This window comes from Exophiala bonariae (genome assembly GCF_035927105.1).
Source record: "Exophiala bonariae strain CCFEE 5792 chromosome Unknown scaffold_1, whole genome shotgun sequence".
NCBI lineage: Eukaryota > Fungi > Ascomycota > Eurotiomycetes > Chaetothyriales > Herpotrichiellaceae > Exophiala > Exophiala bonariae.
The window spans coordinates 3,443,897-3,463,410 of NW_027042476.1; the positions used below are offsets into that span (position 1 = coordinate 3,443,897).

The following is a 19,514-nucleotide window of genomic DNA, read 5'->3' on the forward strand; positions in this document are numbered from 1 at the left end:
AGTTCGAGCATGGTGATTGTTTGTCACAGCGCACCTTGCGACTACGACATATAATGCAACTCCTGGGCTTGGTGGCAACCATGTTTGCATCATGGGGCAACGGAGCCTCGTCGGAGGGGCTCATTCTCGCGGATTTTTCGGGCACGGTGGCAGTGGCAGTGGCTGATGCCGGTGTGCTCGTCTCCGAGAGCTGTGACATGACGACGCAGGTACAACAGATACGACTGTTCAAGGTGACTAGTTTTCATGATATCGCCTCCAATCATGGGGACACTGGTCATCACTCGTATTTCTCTGGGCAAGTCGATGAGGTTCCCAGGTGTCGGTCTGAACAGGCGCCATCTTCGGTGCGCGCTAACCCGACCTGCTCTGGCCGCTGGATTTGCACAGGGGTTGAATGCTTTACATAAGCATCCGGAGCATGCTCAGTGCGGGCCAAATACAGCATAGGCTATAGAAGTAGACTGAAATAGGTGCCTGGTACGAGAGACTTTGGCTAAAACCTCGCTTGGCCCCAATCAAACGCGAGATGTGGAGGCCGAGATGTGCGCGAGAGCGAGGCGAGAATGCACGAACTCAGGCCGACCGTATGGCCATCGCAGTCGTGAGAATTACCATATAATGCAACAACAGCTAGATAGAACCATATCTACCATCTCCGCCTAACAACCTCCTTCTCAATTCAAAACTTGATCCAGTTTAATTGTCGAAAACGCCAAAACTCCAGCCTTCTTTCTGGCTATCAGACAGCCAACGGATCCGAAATCCTCCAAATTCCCCACCACAATGGATCCAGGATGTGAAGAATGCATCAAGGTGAGATAACTAGTTGTTTCAAAATCGGGAATAATGTCCACTAACTTTTCTTTGAGGGCACGGTTCATAAAGGCCTACCCAAGGGCAAGGAGGAAGTGATCCACGGCCTGAATACTTATGTGATCGGAAACCGAGTCAATCCAAGAGGCATCATAGTCATCTACTCCGACATCTTTGGCCTGGCGTTGCCCAACAACAAGCTCATCGCTGATGGGTATGCGAAAAGTGGGGAGTGGCTAGTCTACTTACCAGATTTCTTCAAGGGCGACCCTATGACGCTCAAATTTGCCGACGTGGCGATTCCAGTCGATGCAGGCAAGCAGTCAACCTTTGCAAAGTACACCGGGCTTTTGGCGTCGGCACCATCTTTGGTCATGTGGATGACAAGGCACAAACAGGGACCAACGAACAAAATCTGCATGGATTTTCTGGGGGAGCTGAGAAGAGCAACTCCGAGGAACCAGAAAATTGGAATCACTGGAATGTGTTGGGGTGGAAAATATGCGATTAGAGCCGCACTTGAGAGCAACATGATTGAGCTTGACGGGAAGAAGGTGCCACTTGTGGATGCGGTGGTCGCTCTGCACCCAAGTAACCTGGTTCTTGAAGAGGACTTCACTCCTGTTGTTGTTCCAATTACCGTCGGTTGGGGTTTGCAAGACGAGGGCGTCAAGATTGCCCTGAAAGGTCAGGTTGAAGAAATCCATGAGAGAGAAAGAAAGGCTGGAAAACAGTTGCCGGAAATCGTGCACCAAGTTTATAAGCCTGGACGACATGGGTTCTCGGTGAGAGGCAATCCGGACGATCCTCAGGAAAGAGCCTGCCTGGAAGATTCGGAGAAACAAGCCTTGGATTGGTTTCAGCGGTGGCTTTAAGGCAAGAATCGAAAATTGAGAAGACGATCCAGAATTTGAAGTGCTCAGCGTTGTGTTCCTCAATACACTGCAGGTTAGAAATAGCAGTCTGGGGGACAGGGATTTCGGCATTCATTTAAGCTCTCCTTGTTAAGCAAGATCCCAGCACTTTCCGGATGTCGACAATACAAATGGAGGAAAGTGGGCGAGTTGCCGGCCCTACGAATGTCGAGGTTTAGGCAGTGTCGAACACGTAGTTTCGTGATACCCCAGGAGGAAGTATTTATCTCAGACATGATAGGTGCGTATGATCAAGATATCGGGCTTCTTGCGGATACGAGGTACAGTTGCAAGCTCAAGGCGAAGAGATTGGGACACTCTGTTGCTATGATCAAGACACGACCTCGCTACGTCACCCTGAAGCCTTGGACGCGTGCTTGGTAATCTCTTAGCTAATGAGGTAATCACCGATTAATATCCATCCTGATATCTCAGAGCCCATCACCCTCTTTCCAAATGAAGTAATTTTGAACTTCCCCAATACTGACAGTTTCGGACTGCATATCAAACTCTGTCGTCGTAGTCATCAGTTGCCTGATGGCTTGATGACTTTCATGATTAGGCTTCCCCACGGTCGCTTTTTGGAGTTACGGACTGCTGCATCGACACGATGAACGCGGATATGGACCACGGGCACTGCCCGTTAGATAGGGATTCTTTGTGAACCTTGAGTCCGAGCATTTGATTGATGCGCGGTGATTATCAATCGAGAGTTGAAATGCTTCCATATTTGACGACAACCAGGACTGAGCGTCAGAGACTTTCGACGGCAGGTATAAAGGTAGGCAGGAGTCTCTTCAAGCAGTCATCTCTTTCTGTAGTCGGCTATTCAACAAGATCCCTTAAAATCAACATCACCCAGGAAAATCACCAAGATGGGCATCGACTTCACAGTGTTCAAGGGCTCCAAGTCTGGAGAAATCGTTGAAGCCAAAGGCCATCGCGACGTCGGACCAACGGAGGCACTAATCAAACTAAGTCACTGTGGTGTCTGTGGAACCGATGAGCACTACAAGCATGCTGATCAAGGTCTGGGACATGAAGGAGTCGGAGTCATCACCGAGATAGGGTCCCTAGTGCCTCAGGTGTCGGACCTAAAGGTGGGTGATCGAGTGGGGATGGGATGGATACAGAAGGTTTGCGGCTATTGCAAGCCTTGCTTGACAGGCATGTTGATCCAAGGTACTTCAGGCCTTGTTTGCTAAACAACGTGGCAGGGCAGCATTTCAAATGCGTCAACGTCGAACAATTCGGAACTGCCAATCGGGATGAAGGATGCTTTGGAACGGGAATCGCCTGGGATGTATCTGCTCTCTTCAAAATTCCCGATTCGGTGGGCTCAGAATATGCCGGCCCTTTGATGTGTGGAGGTGCAAGTAAGTTCTTAGGGCCCTTGAAAATTGTTTCTTCAGAGCGCTGACAGGGTGATTCCAAAAGCCGTATGGGGACCACTCTATGAACACAACTTCAAAGCAGGAGATCGAATCGGCATTGTTGGCATTGGTGGACTTGGCCACCTCGCCATTCAATTTGCGTCGAAAATGGGTTTTGAGGCTGTGGTCTTCTCAGGGACAGAAGCCAAGCGGGAAGAAGCCAAAGCTTTTGGAGCATCAGAGTTCTATGCCACCAAAGGAGTGACCAAGTTCGAGGGGATCAAGCCAGTGGATGCATTGTTGATCACCACCTCAGTACTGCCGGATCTTTCTTTGTAAGCACTCATCTTGAGCCTCCTGATCTGAACATCAACTGACGACAAGCAGGTATATTCCAGTTCTCGCACCCTTCGCCAAGATCTTCCCTCTGACAATCAGCTTCGATGCGATACCAGTTCCTGCATTGGCTTTTGTTTTGTACGGGTATCAGTTGATTGGATCGGGTGGTGCTCATCCAGCTTCAATCAAAGCGATGCTAGAGTTCGCTGGAAAGCATGATGTCAAACCGACGATTGAGAAGTTTCCAATGAGCAAGCAGGGCGTGGAAGATGCCATGCAGAAGCTGAGAGATGGCAAGGTCAGATATAGGGGTGTATTGGAAGTATAGGACTACCTCTGAACTCTAGAGAGCGGCGTCACTGGTAGGGCGCCAGGGCTTGTCATGGCTAGAAAACTTGACTTCTAGAGGACTCATGTCTCCCTTGGTAGATAGATCTACATCTCGCCGAGTGGACCTCATGTAGCTACGCCGGCCAGTAGGGCTAAAAATGTATTCATTTAATTCTATTACAAGCTGACACTGTTGCTAGAGCAACCTCGAGAATTACAGCGCCTCCCATTACGCTTTGATCGTATCTTCCTTTCCTACTCCTTGTAAGATTATGGCTTCTTTCGCTGCACTTCTGATCTTGAGATCGGCCTCGAATGGGTTCGTCTCTATCAACCGCACCAGCTCATAGTTCGATAGGTCGTATTTCATGCAACCTTGTCTATAAAACCACTGTTTTCTGGTTCGAAGGTCATCGGCAAAGTAGCCGAACACTGACACTCAAACAGGAAATGCAGGTGGTTCACGACAACGATTTATACTACAATTATGGTGTAGACTTGGCAGTAACGAAGTCGATGGCATTAGCTACAGTGATACTTCAGTCCTAAGACCTCTTTCGCAGGTCTTCGACCCAGTCTAGTATTGCCGAACAAGTCTTCTCAGCCTCGTCAATATAGACCATATGACCTACACTCGGGATAATCACGAGGCGGCTATCGCTAATCTTTCGAGCCACATCCTCGTTCACAGCCACGGGACTAGCCATGCTATTCTTCGGCGAGACAATGAGCGTGGGGACCTTGACCAGTTCGATAAGCGGGCGGACATCCACATCAGCAACAAAGTCACAATACTTGGCAACGGATTCGACATTGTGCTTCAAAAGCATTTGGTCGTACCATTTCAGATATTCTGGACCACTAAAGCGACCCATCTCGTTAGTCACTTTGTCTTGGTTCGTCCCGAGTCTCGAGACAGGACGGCTCTTCTGCCACTCAACTAAGCCGAGCTTCCTCATCGCTTCACCCTGACTTGAGTACGGCTCCGATACCATCTTGTGAAATTCTTCACTAAGGGATGAACCATTCTATTAGTATTTTGATGGGAGTTGGGGGTCAGTAAGACAGGGTAACCCTACCCAAGAACCACAGGTGAGGACATCAAAATCAAAGATTTCAGCTTGTCCGGGTGTTTTGCTGCAAATGCCAGGCTTATCATGCCAGCAGTGCTCTCACCTATCCAATGGACGGGCCGGCCAGCAACCTTGTCGACAAAATCAGCCATTTCGTCGATGAGTGTGTCGAGAGTGTAGGGATAACCGTTGCTGTCGCCACCAGAGGCCTTCCCGTGGCCTCGTAAATCCCTCCGGATAAATCGAACGTCTCTGCTCATTAGAGGCACCAGATGGTAGACGAATTCTGTGTGCCGAAGAATGCCAGGCTGAAAAACGACAATCTCGCTGGTGTCGCTTTTCCAAGGGTCAGTGAAGTCGTCGACTTCATAGTAATCGGTCTGACCGTTGAACAGATCTACAAATGGCATTATCAGAAGTACCAGTTAGACGTACAGTACGTGGCGCGCAGTTTAGGCGCCGTAGCGATCGGAGTGGGTTTTCTGCGGAGCTGAAAAATAAATATCGTCTTTGGATGCCGATATTGGAGTGAGAACCGCGGTCGAAACCTCAATCGAGAATGAATTGACGATGGAGGGATGGTGGCTAGACTCCAGTTCGCCTACAATATCTTCAGGAACATCCATGGCAACGATCGCAAAGTTGAGTGCGTGGATGAGGTTGACACGTTCCCTCAATGAATCCATTGGGGCTGTTGGAGTCGTTGCACAATGTTGGGGAATGCTCCCCACATCATGTCAAGCAGCACCCATCGGCAAGGCTTTGGATATCGAGGCGCAGGAGCACTTGACACAACAGGGATTTTAGTTATCTTGAGGCCAATCCTCGTCGACGCGGAAACAATGTTGCAGGCCTTCAATACGCACAATTGTATGCAATCTGTTGCTCAATTCAACATACTGATTGTACCGACCGCCAGGGTTGACATGCTCAATATCGACTGCATCATCATTTTCGATATTGTTTGCATCACCAAGCCGTAGACCAGGTGCGCTTGGAACCTCATCGTCGTCTCAGGGTCCTGACTCGTTCGCGTGACTTGAGGGTATTCTAATTTATTATGCCCCTCAAAGTTGTGATTGCTGTTATTTTTAGATTTGTGTTTCCAAGAGGTAGCTGTGCCCCTTACCAGCAATAAGAGTCATTCACCTACTGCTACGTGGTCCCAGGCACTCTCATGCCGAAGGGAAGGTGATCTCGACCGCAAGATGCTGCGAGGCAGACCGGGGAGGTAGCACCTTCTCCGGCACTGAAGCCAGGCTGCTTTTAGGTTAGTACGGAGTAGTACAGGTACTCGTACCGATCTGGGGAATGCTTCGCAGTAGATGTACGAAGACTCCGACACCCCCGACATCGACCACCAAAAGTTTTGCACTTTAGGCTCCGGCTAGGTGGCGCCCCTCCCCCCGAAATCGCAGCCTTCAGGCTGGTTTGCTGGGGAAGGAGCGACCTTAAGTTGCTACTGTAAATGCAACTAACTGCACCTGCACCTGCGTCCCCCCAATCCAAAAATTTGTTATCGCTTCGCCGTACTCCGACTTCTTCTTGCTGATGCCAGTGCTTTTGGTCGAAGAACTCTACTGTGAGTCACCATGCGAAATTAAAATATAGGCCAAATCTACAAGAGAGCATCAAGGTCTAGCACACCCTCACATACTCGCCGCCATCAACATGGCTGGCCGACGGAGTCTTCTGTCACTGGCGTCTCGCACCAGCTCCCCAGTTCCACGCCTGCAAACCGGCACCTCATTCCTCGACTCCATCACCCCAGCATCCCGTCGCTGCAAATCCACAAATTCCACCTCTGCTCTGGCCTACAAAGCCCTTCATCGACGGTCACCTCTCCCACTCCCCGTCTCCGACACTTCGCCCCAGTATGGCGCCGCTGCCGCTGTCTCCTCCATCCTCTACGAGACCCCTGTTGCTTCTCAAGCGCCTCCCAAAAAACACGTTCTGAACTGCTTGGTCCAGAACGAACCTGGTGTGCTATCGCGAGTATCAGGTATTCTCGCAGCTCGAGGTTTCAACATTGATTCTCTTGTCGTCTGCAACACCGAGGTATCCGACCTGTCTCGAATGACCATCGTTCTCCAAGGTCAGGACGGCGTCGTTGAGCAGGCCCGCCGACAACTCGAGGATTTGGTGCCTGTGTGGGCCGTTCTCGACTACACCTCAGCTGCTCTCGTGCAGCGCGAGTTGTTGCTGGCCAAGATCTCCATTTTGGGTCCCGAGGTCTACGAGGAGCTTATGGAGCATCATCGTGAAATCACAAGCCCCGAGAGCGAATACGGATCTGAGCAGGTTGATAACATTGAAGAGAACGCCGAGAAGAGACTCCAAGAGCTGGAAGAGGGCAAGAGCGAAGATCAGTCGTTCTTACAACGAGCTCGTGAGATGCTCGGTCAAGAGCCGAGCTACCATCCAAGTGGCCTTGCCGCTAGCCAGGCTCTTCGTCACAAGCACGAGCATCTTGAGGCTATTACCCATTTGACCCATCAATTCGGTGGTAAGGTTCTTGATATCAGCACCAATAACTGCATTGTCGAAGTGTAAGTCTCTCTACTGATGGCCCACCATCGCTGTGAACTTGCTAACCACATAATTAGATCCGCCAAGCCAAGTCGAATTGACTCTTTCGTCAAACTAATTGCACCATTCGGTATTCTCGAGTCGACCAGGACGGGTCTCATGGCCCTTCCCCGTTCGCCTCTGTATGGACCCGACGAGGATCTGCAACGGGATGCTGATGAGGTTGTTGATGCAAGCGCCCTCCCTCCCGGATAAATGATGCTCGAAATCTTCAAGGCAATCGAGTAGGCGCACTGGTGTGGGGGGGCTACGGCGTCGTCTTTCAGATGCGAGGCTACTTTTGGGACTGTACAGCAGATATTGGAGAACTCAGATCTGCAGTGGCCATGAGCATAGAGAGAAATGAATGCCCAATGCAGCAGTCAGAATAATAGGTAGATACTAAAAAGATTTATTGACCTTCTTTTCACGCCTCAACGAATTGTTGTCATGTCATACTCTGTTTCATCATACACTGACTGATGGTCAAATCTCTCTTGCTAACAACGTAATCAAGCGACATCACCGAAACCCATGATAGCTGTTTTGCGACGCCAAGGGATATTTATATGCAACGGGTCCCATGGGTAGATGATGACCTTGAGCCTGAGACGCCGATGCAGCCATATAAGATGGCGGCCCATGCGCAGCGGCCCGTTTATTTTTCATCATCCGATACGAAAACCACACTCCGATGCTGGTTGCGATGAAGCCGCAGACGCCGACAATGATGCCCACTAGTTCTGACGTCGACAGAAATGGCGTGGATTTGTCGTTGGATGAGGATGAAGATGAAGACGCCGTGGTTGATGATGGCGGCGGAGGGTTGGTTTGGTATGCGCCGTTCGATGTGGGAGATCCCGTTCCTGGTGAGCCCAATCCAATCGAACCCATTAGCCAGCTATTCTTTTCAATTCAATGCCAGCTACACACTGAAGGAAAGTCAAAGTCGGAGAGCTTCTGTCACATACCTGAGCTCCCGCCACCAGCACCACCCACAGAAGTCGTCTCGACCGCCCTCTCAAACCCGGCCGCCGTGCAATAGCTATCGTAGATGCTCACGGCACTGCTAACGTCGATCGTGTTCCGGGAACACAAGTCATACACACAGCTCTGGATCAGCGCGTCCGCGTCGTCCTGCAGATCCGCGCGGCAGAAACAGTCGTTCTCGATCGGGTCGACGGAACAATCCAGCTGGTTTGCCAGGCGGTCCGGGCCCCCGCCGCTCGAGAACCCGCTGTAAAAACATTGTGTCGCGCAGCTGCGTTGGGACTGGTACGCCGGGAGGTTGGTTAGCGTCACTGTTGCGGCGGAGATGATGGTTGTTAGTATTGCGAAGGTGAGGTGGAAGAATGGCTGCAGGTTGGGTGGCATGGTGATGATTTATATGTGTATGTGTATGTTGCCTTCTCTGAGGCGGTTGCAGAAGAGTCAATGGAGAAAAGGATGGGAGAGTGGCAATTGCACCTGATCATGGCGATGGCAATGTTATGGTAATGGCCCACAGGGGATGCTTTTCTCACTGTGACCATTGACCAGTGCAGTGAACATGGACCAGGGCTGCTCAGTGCATGATACTCTCCCCGACTTACCATGGTAGATGTCTTCAACTGATATTCAAGTTTCACTTGGCGCGAACTTGCACAACCAGTGGCTCATCCATTGGAGAAATGACTGGTTGCACCAGGGTTGTACCCTTCAAGGGTGAGGAAGCCAAAATGACGAGACGACCTTGATCCCTTGAAATGAACGTGGTATCCGGATACGAGGCTGTCATGATTGTAGGTGACCATGATATGCGCCGCGTTGATCTGTTGTTGATTCATATCCTTGAAAAGCAGAATCGACGAAGCCACGCGTTCAATTGGATCCAAATATCTGTTACACTCAGGCCATGCATCATTATTGTATGGAATAGAATGAGAAAAGAAACCCCAACTCCAGTGTCTGGGTGTTGTTCTTGTATCACCATCGCCAAGAGAATGAGGCGCTGGGGGCCAGGAAATTAGGGTCAAGGGGAGCCAATGCACCTCTGAGACCAACAAGACATTTGTAGCAATTTCACTCTCGACGGCTACTGTACCCCTTTAGTGATAAGTCCCAGAGACAAACTGGGTAGGTATCGAGTAAGTCTGTATGGCATGGTCGCCTGGATTGGGATAACCAGGTCGACCATAGCGAGCGTGAGTTAACTACTAGTAGAGCAGTATGACCTTTGAGGGGCGGCCCTATGTGCAAGAACATCCATTGTTATGAATCGGATATTGAATGAAATGACGTCTCCTGCATACCAGGGCACCCACTCACATTCCTCACAAGTCACGGAGGAAGTATAGAGCAAACATTGATTGAGCTGAACGGCAATGGAGTTGTGGGATGGTAGAATTGAGAGAGGGTGACGAGTGTCGGGGGAAAGCCCAATATCTTCTTCCATGACGCAAATATATATTTCTTCTCACGTCATCTTTATCTTTCGAAGAGTTCCTCCCTACTCCCAGTTCACATAGCACCACCATTATATACACACCTACACGAGAGAAGCAAATATTCTTCAACATGGCCATCGATCTGAACACGATGACGGTGGGCCAAGAGCTCTTTCCTCCCACTCCGCGAGCGTTTGGCCTACTGTTCAACTTTTTCCGGTCAATCCTGTTTGTAAGTGAGGACACTTTCTCCTGGATATACCACTAAGCGACGGAAATGCAGATATCTGTGCTACTATGGACTCCTCTCGGACAAATCCAAGCGATGGGAAGGACATCGATCATCTCCAAATTCAACCTCCCCGGTCGATATGCGTGGGCGGCAGCCGAATCGGTGGGACCATTGAACCTCATTTACATACTCTATGCTCTGCCCGCGAAGTTGAGACCGTCTCTTGATGCTCCCTCGAGCTTTCTCGGCACTGGACTTCCTATGCAGAGTGAGATTTTGGGGTGCTTGTATGTTCTTCATTACCTTAACCGCGCATTTATTGCGCCACTATTTCTCGCGCCCAGCATGTCACCAATCCATCCGTCGATAACTGTTATGATGAGTGTCTTTCAGTTTACGAATTCTAGCAACCTCGCTTGTTGGCTCGTCTACACAGTGGCCACGGGGGATTTCCAACATCAACCTCTGATTTCATTCGGTTCAGTCATTGGGATGACCCTGTTCTGGATTGGAATGTTTGGCAACATCAAAGCAGAAACCAAGCTGTTCGAGCTCCGGAGAGGAGCGGCCAAACGCAAGGCTAAATCCGAGGGCAAAGCACAAGTCACCTACGACAAGGTCTATGTGATTCCACCTCCAGAGGGTTGGTTCAAGTCTATCTTATTCCCACATTATGTTATGGAGTGGGTGGAATGGACGGGGTATTGGATACTGGCAGGATCGTGGGGTCTAGGCTATGGCAATTCGAGCCCAGCTCTGTGGTTTGTCCTCGCAGAAATTGCAACCATGCTTCCAAGGGCGGTCTCAGGTCGACAGTGGTATGAACAGAAATTTGGCAAGCGCGCAGTGGCTGGCAGAGCTGGAGCAATACCACTACTTGGATTGTGAGATGTCTACTGATGGTGGATGTCCCAAGCGTTGCTGTACGGGGTGTGCACTCGGATTTAACGGCCAGGTATTAGAACAGCTAGCCACATCACACAGAAATCAAGATCAAACAACTAAGAGAGTGTTGTCAATGTTTGCATTTATTCACTATTCAATCGCTCGGGAAGCTATGCCGAAGTCCAGTTCGCGTGAGGATTGCGATGCAGGAACAACAGGTGAGAGTCGGGGACTAAACTAAAAAGTCGATCAGATTTTCTTACCCGGGCAGGCTGCTCAGAGTATGATAGGCTTGCCGTTCGGGGACATGCAGGGGCGTCCAGGCTATCAGAGTCGCCTGCAGGATGGGCGTTCTAAGTATCAAGTTACTCGGTCTTACCTCTACTGAAGGAGGGGCCAGCTGCCAAGCATGACCCAACTGGGGTAGGAAGTACGGTCGGAGAAAGGAAGCCACAACCTGAACTTTTTCCGAGCATAAAAGAATAAGCACCCAAAAAAACAGCCCACCTTTCATGATTAGAGTATGGCATCAAGAGGGCACGGATCTTTCAGGCTCAGGCTTACCTAGTAGGTACCTACCTAGCTCACTAGTAGTATTACTGCAACTACAACCGGAGGACCAAGCACCTGCCTCCGTGCACTGGCGCTGGTACGAGTAGTTAGTGGCAGGTGCAGTAGGTGCAAATGCAGCGGTGCACGCCATTTCCATCCAAAGATAAAATTTCCAATGCCAGTCCAGACCAGACCCCTCCATGCTTGACCTCCATCTTCTGTCTCAACCTTCCTCTGATTGTTTTCTCTCTCTCACCGCTTCTCACTCACAGATTCCTTTTCTATCTCATTCCCATCTTCTCTATAACCCCTTCTGCTCTTCCTTCCTTTCCCTTCCTTTCTCATCTTTGTACCACCGAACCTGTCTTCCCGTCTGTTCCGCTCCAGGACTCTCTACAAGATGGTTCAATCGTGAGTCGCCCCGATTTCACCACCAACAACCCCGTCACTGACTCCTTGCGTTAGATCTATTCTCGGGTTCCCCCGAATTGGAGCCAATCGTGAGCTCAAGAAAGCCACTGAAGCATACTGGGCTGGCAAACTCTCACAGCAAGACCTCCTCAACGAGGGTAAGAGATTAAGGTTGGAACATTGGAAAATCCAAAAAGCTGCGGGCATCGATGTCATCCCCAGCAATGATTTTGCTTTCTACGATCAAGTCTTGAGCCAGATCCAACTCTTCGGCGTCGTTCCAGAAAGATACACAAAGTACAACTTGGACCCCATCGATGAATACTTTGCCATGGGTCGAGGTCTGCAAAGACCTGCTGCTGATGGAAAGCCTGCTGTCGACGTCCCAGCCTTGGTAAGCCTTTTCCCCCATCAATCCAAAACCGGCCGTAGTGCTGACCAAATCCTCCCAGGAAATGGTAAAATGGTTTGATTCCAACTACCACTACGTCAAGCCTACTCTTCAAGACAACCAAGTCTTCAAGCTTGCCGCCAACCCAAAGCCAGTCGTGGAATTCCTCGAGGCCAAAGAGGCAGGCATCACCACCCGCCCTGTTCTTCTTGGTCCCGTCTCATTCCTCCACTTGGGCAAGGCTGATCGTGATCAATCCATTGACCCCATCTCGGCTCTTGACGACCTCCTCCCTCTCTATGTCGACCTTCTCAAACAATTGAAAGATGCTGGTGCTGAGACCGTCCAGATTGACGAGCCCATCTTGGTCTTTGATCTCCCCGCCAAGGTCAAGGCCGCATTCAAGCCTGCATATGAGAAGCTCGGCTCGGTCGGCTCAAAGATTGTCCTGGCCACATACTTTGGAGATATCGTTCACAACATTGATGTTCTTGACTCTCTAAAGAGCCTCTACGCCCTCCACATTGATCTGGTCCGCAACCCTGAGCAACTTGAAACTGTCATTTCTGCCTTGGGCCCCCAACAAATCCTGTCAGCAGGTGTTGTTGACGGCCGAAACATCTGGAAGACCAACTTCAAGAAGGCCATTGAGATCGTCGAATCTGCCATCCAGAAGCTTGGCAAGGACAGGGTCCTCGTTGCCAGCTCCAGCTCTCTCCTTCACACTCCCCACACGCTGACCAGCGAGAAGAAACTTGACCCCGAAATTGCCGACTGGTTCAGCTTTGCTCACGAGAAGACCGTGGAAATCGCTACCATTGCCAAGGCGGTGACCGAGGGTCCAGCTTCAGTCCGAGAGGCTCTTGAGGCCAACGCCAAGTCGATGCAAGCTCGTGCCTCATCCAAGCGTACCAATGACCAGGCCGTCAAGGAGAGACAGAGCAATGTGACCCAAGAGATGCACAACCGCAAGTCCGAGTTCCCTGCTCGTATTGCTGCTCAACAGAAACGTCTCAATTTGCCATTGTTCCCCACCACAACCATTGGCTCCTTCCCACAGACCAAGGAGATCCGAATCCAACGTAACAAGTTTACCAAGGGTGAGATCACTGCCGAGGAGTACGAGAAGTTCATCGAGAAGGAGATCCAAGATGTCATTCAAGTCCAAGATGAACTTGGTCTCGATGTCTACGTCCACGGTGAGCCCGAACGTAATGACATGGTTCAATATTTCGGTGAACGCCTGAATGGATATGCATTCACCACCAACGGATGGGTGCAGTCATATGGCTCTCGATGCGTGCGACCACCCATTGTGGTGGGCGACATTTCACGACCAGCTGCCATGACGGTCAAGGAGTCCAAATATGCTGCATCCATCTCCAAGAAGCCCATGAAGGGTATGCTTACAGGTCCCATCACCTGCCTGAGATGGTCTTTCCCTCGTGATGATGTCCATCAATCTGTTCAAGCTCAACAGCTGGCACTTGCTCTTCGTGACGAGGTTGTTGATCTTGAGAAGGCTGGTGTCTATGTCATCCAGGTCGATGAGCCCGCTCTTCGTGAAGGTCTCCCTCTTCGAACTGGTACTGAACGGACCAACTACTTGAAGTGGGCCGTCGACTCATTCCGCCTTTCAACAGCGGGTGTCGAGGATGGAACACAGATCCACAGCCATTTCTGTTATTCCGAGTTCCAGGACTTTTTCTATGCGATTGCAGCACTTGATGCCGACGTGTTGTCAATTGAGAACAGCAAGTCTGATGCCAAGTTACTCAAGGTGTTTGTGGATGAAGCTTACCCTCGTCACATTGGACCTGGTGTGTATGACATTCACTCTCCTCGGGTTCCATCCGAGCAAGAGATCCACGACCGAATCCAGGAGATGTTGGCATTCTTGAAGCCTGAGCAATTGTGGATTGATCCTGATTGTGGGCTGAAGACCCGACAGTGGAAGGAGACCAAGGCAGCCTTGACCAACATGGTCAACGCGGCCAAGAGCTTCCGTGCTCAATATGTTAAGTAATTTATGTATTACTCCGATATCATTTCGGACAGGGGTTCGAAGTGCTTCTCATCAATCAACCTGATGGGAAGTGTCTGGCGCATGGTTATTGGCATGGGTGGGGAGAAAAGGATGAATTGACGAAAGAAAAGTGATTTTTCAACATGATACCACGATAGCATGGGAGGGCAGGCAAAAGTCGATCTTAACATCGGCGTTAATTGCTGGCCTCTCCAACAGTGAGACAGCACAACAGGTGATGATGACCTCAAGGTCCATGAGGCATCGATATGAATGAAGGCATTAGGATGCCGAGTGTTTCAACAAACAGCACAAATTGCTACAGTCCAGATAGATGGACTTGTGTCAACATAGAAGAAGATTTACACTCTTCAAACGAATGATTATTTGACGCTCGTGACTCGGGTAGTCTTTGTTGTTCTCGAGGTCATCTATGAAGCTCCGTCCAAGGGTTCCTACCGTACGAGTAGACTCGGTTGTGGCCAGAAGTCAGAGCGGGTGTAACGGACTTGGTTGCCGGCTGTAGCGATGGCCTAAATAGCAGGAATGATTCGTGGCGGGCTTGCGTGGACTGGGCGGAGAGAGCAACGACGATTGGTATCCAGGTTGGCATTGCTCAGCCACAACCGACCACTCGAGTGGATTACAGATGGGTTGAAGAATACGGAGGACCCGATCGCTAGGAGATCGAGGTACCTTGTAGTCAGGTCGTAGTGGACGTCGACTCCTTATTCAGCTGGTCATGCTCAGCGGAACAACCAATAACCTGCCTTGTTGGGAGTCTTGGTTCTTTTGGAATGCTGGAGCCTTGCATGGCGCGTCTGGCCAATTGAGGAGGTTAGTCGCTACGAGGACGACAAGCGAGCTCACTGCAAGGCATTACCCATTTTCGCCACCTTCGATAGGAGGTTTTCGTTGGTCCCGTATAAACGAAAAACATTTATCCGTGTTGATCGTGGAGCTCGCTAAGAGAGCGATGATCGAGATGTCCATGTTCTACAAATATATTGGGTCATTGTGGCTGATGGACTGGTTTTTTTGTGGCAATTGGTAACTTGTGGCGATGGGAAAGTGACTGCACTCGGAGAGAATGGTATCCGTGTTTATCAATCACTCTCTACTATCTACTTGTAACGGGGATCATTTCTTGCTTTGAGTTGGTATGTTCTGATGATGGTGCTGGTTGTTGTTCGCGTGGAGGACGCCTTCAAGCCTGCTCTGCCTGTGCCCCTGCCCTGCGCCTGCCCTGCGCCTGCCCGCCCAGGACTAAAGGTGACTGCTATTTGAGGGGCAGTCTGGAATTCTGTGTCTGACATGAATCAATCACCCAGTTTTCCCATCACGTAACCACCAATCCTCATCTTTAGCCTCCGTCAGACATTCACTTTCTTTTCTTGGCACGAGGCGTCGTCATACCCTTCCACTTGCCAGTGCTTCTCTTGTAGAGACAAAACTCCCCCTCCCATTCAGTAGCCTGAACTAGAAATACTAAGAAGGCATCCCATACGAATTTCACTCAATCAGATCGCATGCCCTGACCAACTTCTGCTAAGCCATACCAATTTATTCCACGCGCATCCACAAGTTCACGCCCGCATCCCTCCCTCCTCCACCTGAACCAAGCCTTCAAGTTCATCTATTCTTTTCTAACAACTCACGTACCCAGCTCTTCTTTCTTGGTCCTCGTCATCCTTTTCAAATTCGGTCACAGACATCCCCGCGTGCCTGGCGCCAACAAGAACCTTCACTTTCTGAACAAGGCACCCTTAAACTTCCTCGTGTAACCGCGCCCGTTCGTACCACACCATCTCGACTCGACTTTCTTACATATCCAGCTGCCTGTTTCGCCTCCCGTTTTCCCCTTCTCCCCATTATACACACTACTGCCATCTCTCGCCATGGATAACAATCTGCGACGGAAAGATACGACAAAGGGCCCTCCACTGCGCATCCTGTCATTGGGTAAGTCGCAATCCACCTCGTGTTGTCCACCAAGACTCTCTTTTGACTGACAACCCCATCTAGATGGCGGAGGAGTTCGCGGCTACTCGATGCTCTTAATCCTACAAGAACTCATGCACAGACTCTACGTCGAATCCGAAGGGAAACCTCCAAGCAGAGACGCCACCCCTAAACCATGCGATTATTTTGATCTGATCGGTGGCACTGGTACCGGAGGCCTTATTGCCATTATGTTGGGACGGCTACGCCTGGATCTCGAGACCTGCATGGATGTCTATGTCAAAATGACAAGAAGAGTCTTCGAGACTGACAAGACCTTCGCCGGCATTCCTTACAAACACACTCTGTTCAAAGCCTCGAAACTCGAAGAGGCCATCCGGGAGTGTGTCGCGGGCCATACCGTTTACGATGACGAGGGATATGATGGAAGAGGGAGAGAATTCCAAGACCTCACCAGCCCCATCAGTGCTACCAGCAATGTGGCAGTTCGCCGATCGATGAGCATTAGAAGCACAACCTCCGTCTCAAGTCCTTCCACACTCAGAAATTCCATTGTCTCGCCGAATTTCCCCGGCTTTGGTAATTCCAATGCCACTCTCTATGACGGACGCGAAAATCGTACCAAGACGTAAGTGGGACATGTTCCAGTTTGTTCGACATTCCTTGAGCTAACAACGTCCAGGGCCGTCACAGCAGTCTACAGAGGTACAAATCCCCGAACCGGTTCGTCGATACTGTTACGAAGCTACGATTCAAGAAAAGAACCAGCTCCCGAATTTAATTGCACTATCTGGCAGGCTGGTCGGGCAACATGTGCCACCCAACTCGCATTCAAACCAATACAAATCGGTCAGAGTGTCTTTAGCGACGAGGGGGCTGGCAAGTACAATCCAGCCGCTCAGATCTTGGAGGAATCGATGAATGAATGGCCAGCTCGAGAAGTTGGCGTCTTTGTCAGTATTGGCACGGGGAAACGTCCATCGAATTCGTCAGTGCCTGATCATGAGTGGTGGGAGGGGTTTCTTGGTGGTTCCATGGGCACCTTTGCCGAAGGTCGAAGAGTAGGTCACCTTTGTTGTCTTTTTTCCTTGTTGAATGTTGATACTGATCTGTCAAAATCCACAGAAACTCATCCAGAAGATCGAAGATTGCGAAGCAGAACACCAAAAAATGCTCAAGACCGAGTTGGCAAGACGTGGTGTTCCAGCCGAGAACTACTTTCGTTTGAACGTCGATACTGGTCTCGCAAATCAAGTCGGTAAGTGATGGTTGAATCGTGAACTCTTCTCATCTTTGTTAACTAACCTCATTCTGCAGGGACCAATGAATGGGCTGCTCTCAACGTCGTCACTACAAATACACGAAAATACTTACAAAAGACGGATGTTCAAGAGATGATGAAAGAAGGTGCTCTTAAGATGGCCAAAATTGAACTCATGAAGAAACGATTCGATCGACGTGGACTTGGTGAAAGCCACAGTCGTGACTCAAGCTGGGGCTATCGCGAGTCTGAGTCTTTGAACGTGCCTCAACCACCCTTGGCCCCAGTACATCCAGGTGCTGTAGAACTTCCAGCAGAAGATAACGGTCAACGCACTCCCACCACACGCCAAAGGACTCCTGGTAATCCACCATATCCATTGGAGGGCTCGGCAGCCATGCAGGACAAGTTCTCGGTCATCTCTGGTGACTCAAATTCATCACGGGTCTCCAGCAATCTACCATATCGATTTGGAGACGATGACAAGTACACATACCAACCACCGCCGAATTCGGCATACAATCCTTCAGAACCACCACCCAGACCTCCGAAAACACCCATCAATGAACCAGTCCATCCCGCATTTCGACCATCACCAGGCAGATCAAATGGTGCTCAAAGGCCTCCTTATCCGGTTTCCGATGATTTGCCTGCACCGCCACCATTGGTTTCCAAATTGAGAAAGCCAGAATTCATTCCACGGTCTGCTTGAGGGACACATCACAAGCCTGGAAACCCGGAAACGAACGAGGCAGGGTGCATATTTTGCTTGGGATTTTTCGTACGGAACAACGATACTTAATGACGATGATGACGAACTGCAATGATTTTTGATGATTGATTTACTTGCTTGCATATGCATATATACCCCACATTGGCCCAAGGTAAACGAGAGAAACATTGGCAAGAGAGCACAGTTGGATGACCTTGGATGGTTGGATCGCCTCAGTATTCGGGCAGGGCTTTGAATTTGCATGGATAAAGGATGAATAGTCGGTTGGTTTCCTTGCTTCGCTTGGTATACAAGTAATATTTCATCATCTGGCCCAACTAAGCCGTTGATCAGGAGGGTTTCTACCATAGTGCCAGCTCCAGATAGATAATGAGATGTAAGGATATAACGTATGGTTGCATAGCTGAACTGGGGACTAGCCTTAATATAATACACTACGATATCGATGTCAATGCTGATATTGGCACTCCTCACTCGAGACGTATATCGTTGTATTCGGCTCTCGGCACTCAACCTCGAAGGGCGGAACGGCCACGCGGGGCAAAGGAGAGTTCGAGATTGAGGGGGCGTTGGTGGCCTCGGGCTTCTACGGTGGGTGCTGGAGAATTCGCTCGTCTATTGCAAGATAAGTATTCTGGTACATACATATCAGATTGATTCTCGATACCGTGCTGCTCTCTGGACCACACCTTTCACTCCGACTTGGGAGGTTAATTGAGTCGCGACTTTGTGACCAAGGTGATTCGACTCGACTCGACTCATTTCGACCCTCGGATAATACATTATCTCGCTCGAGTCTTTTGCAACACGCACTATCAATTTACCTGCTCGTTCGTTCTGTTGTTTAGGAACCAAGATATCGCCCAGGGAGAGAAATAAAGCACTAGACCAGGCAAGCAGGATAGGACAGAGCAGCACATCTGTTCGGCACAACATTTCATTCCTCAGCACGACGATATCACCGATAGAGAGTCAGCCTGTACAACCCTCCACCTAGTCAAATATCCACAGGAGCATCTGTCAAGATGGCGGAAGGTGTATTGCGTGTGAAGGAGGTACGTATAGAGAGACCCTCCAATCCGACACCCATCGTATCGTCTCCCCAAGATATATGATCAATGCATCATTTATGAAACTGAGTTCTCTCCCCAACTGACATCCAAACGTCCACTCAAGATCTACACGTACCCGATAAAGTCGCTCCGAGGAATCTCCCTCTCCA

General features: G+C 50.0%; 8 protein-coding genes across 8 annotated transcripts; 6 read left to right on the forward strand and 2 right to left on the reverse strand.

The window, feature by feature from the left end:
- Window positions 1-786: 786 nt before the first annotated feature.
- On the forward strand, window positions 787-1,691 carry LTR84_001213 (uncharacterized protein; the record flags this gene model as incomplete). Its single annotated transcript, XM_064844839.1, has 2 exons — window positions 787-816; window positions 873-1,691. The coding sequence occupies 2 exons, from the start codon at window positions 787-789 to the stop codon at window positions 1,689-1,691; spliced, it is 849 nt and encodes a 282-aa protein (XP_064712699.1).
- Window positions 1,692-2,605: 914 nt separating this feature from the next.
- LTR84_001214 (uncharacterized protein) lies at window positions 2,606-3,770 on the forward strand (the record flags this gene model as incomplete). Its single annotated transcript, XM_064844840.1, has 4 exons — window positions 2,606-2,912; window positions 2,948-3,106; window positions 3,168-3,438; window positions 3,491-3,770. 4 exons carry the CDS (start codon window positions 2,606-2,608, stop codon window positions 3,768-3,770), a joined length of 1,017 nt encoding a protein of 338 aa, XP_064712700.1.
- Window positions 3,771-4,317: 547 nt separating this feature from the next.
- LTR84_001215 (uncharacterized protein) lies at window positions 4,318-5,255 on the reverse strand (the record flags this gene model as incomplete). The annotated part of the gene is made up of 2 exons (XM_064844841.1): window positions 4,318-4,783; window positions 4,852-5,255. The coding sequence occupies 2 exons, from the start codon at window positions 5,253-5,255 to the stop codon at window positions 4,318-4,320; spliced, it is 870 nt and encodes a 289-aa protein (XP_064712701.1).
- Window positions 5,256-6,516: 1,261 nt separating this feature from the next.
- Window positions 6,517-7,629, forward strand: LTR84_001216 (uncharacterized protein; the record flags this gene model as incomplete). Its single annotated transcript, XM_064844842.1, has 2 exons — window positions 6,517-7,394; window positions 7,452-7,629. 2 exons carry the CDS (start codon window positions 6,517-6,519, stop codon window positions 7,627-7,629), a joined length of 1,056 nt encoding a protein of 351 aa, XP_064712702.1.
- Window positions 7,630-7,935: 306 nt separating this feature from the next.
- LTR84_001217 (uncharacterized protein) lies at window positions 7,936-8,787 on the reverse strand (the record flags this gene model as incomplete). The annotated part of the gene is made up of 2 exons (XM_064844843.1): window positions 7,936-8,279; window positions 8,385-8,787. The coding sequence occupies 2 exons, from the start codon at window positions 8,785-8,787 to the stop codon at window positions 7,936-7,938; spliced, it is 747 nt and encodes a 248-aa protein (XP_064712703.1).
- Window positions 8,788-9,969: 1,182 nt separating this feature from the next.
- LTR84_001218 (uncharacterized protein) lies at window positions 9,970-10,959 on the forward strand (the record flags this gene model as incomplete). The annotated part of the gene is made up of 2 exons (XM_064844844.1): window positions 9,970-10,071; window positions 10,123-10,959. 2 exons carry the CDS (start codon window positions 9,970-9,972, stop codon window positions 10,957-10,959), a joined length of 939 nt encoding a protein of 312 aa, XP_064712704.1.
- Window positions 10,960-11,908: 949 nt separating this feature from the next.
- MET26 (homocysteine methyltransferase Met26) lies at window positions 11,909-14,336 on the forward strand (the record flags this gene model as incomplete). The annotated part of the gene is made up of 3 exons (XM_064844845.1): window positions 11,909-11,919; window positions 11,974-12,313; window positions 12,372-14,336. 3 exons carry the CDS (start codon window positions 11,909-11,911, stop codon window positions 14,334-14,336), a joined length of 2,316 nt encoding a protein of 771 aa, XP_064712705.1.
- A 1,898-nt stretch (window positions 14,337-16,234) lies between these two features.
- LTR84_001220 (uncharacterized protein) lies at window positions 16,235-18,271 on the forward strand (the record flags this gene model as incomplete). The annotated part of the gene is made up of 5 exons (XM_064844846.1): window positions 16,235-16,298; window positions 16,362-16,926; window positions 16,981-17,359; window positions 17,424-17,556; window positions 17,616-18,271. The coding sequence occupies 5 exons, from the start codon at window positions 16,235-16,237 to the stop codon at window positions 18,269-18,271; spliced, it is 1,797 nt and encodes a 598-aa protein (XP_064712706.1).
- Window positions 18,272-19,514: the final 1,243 nt, after the last annotated feature.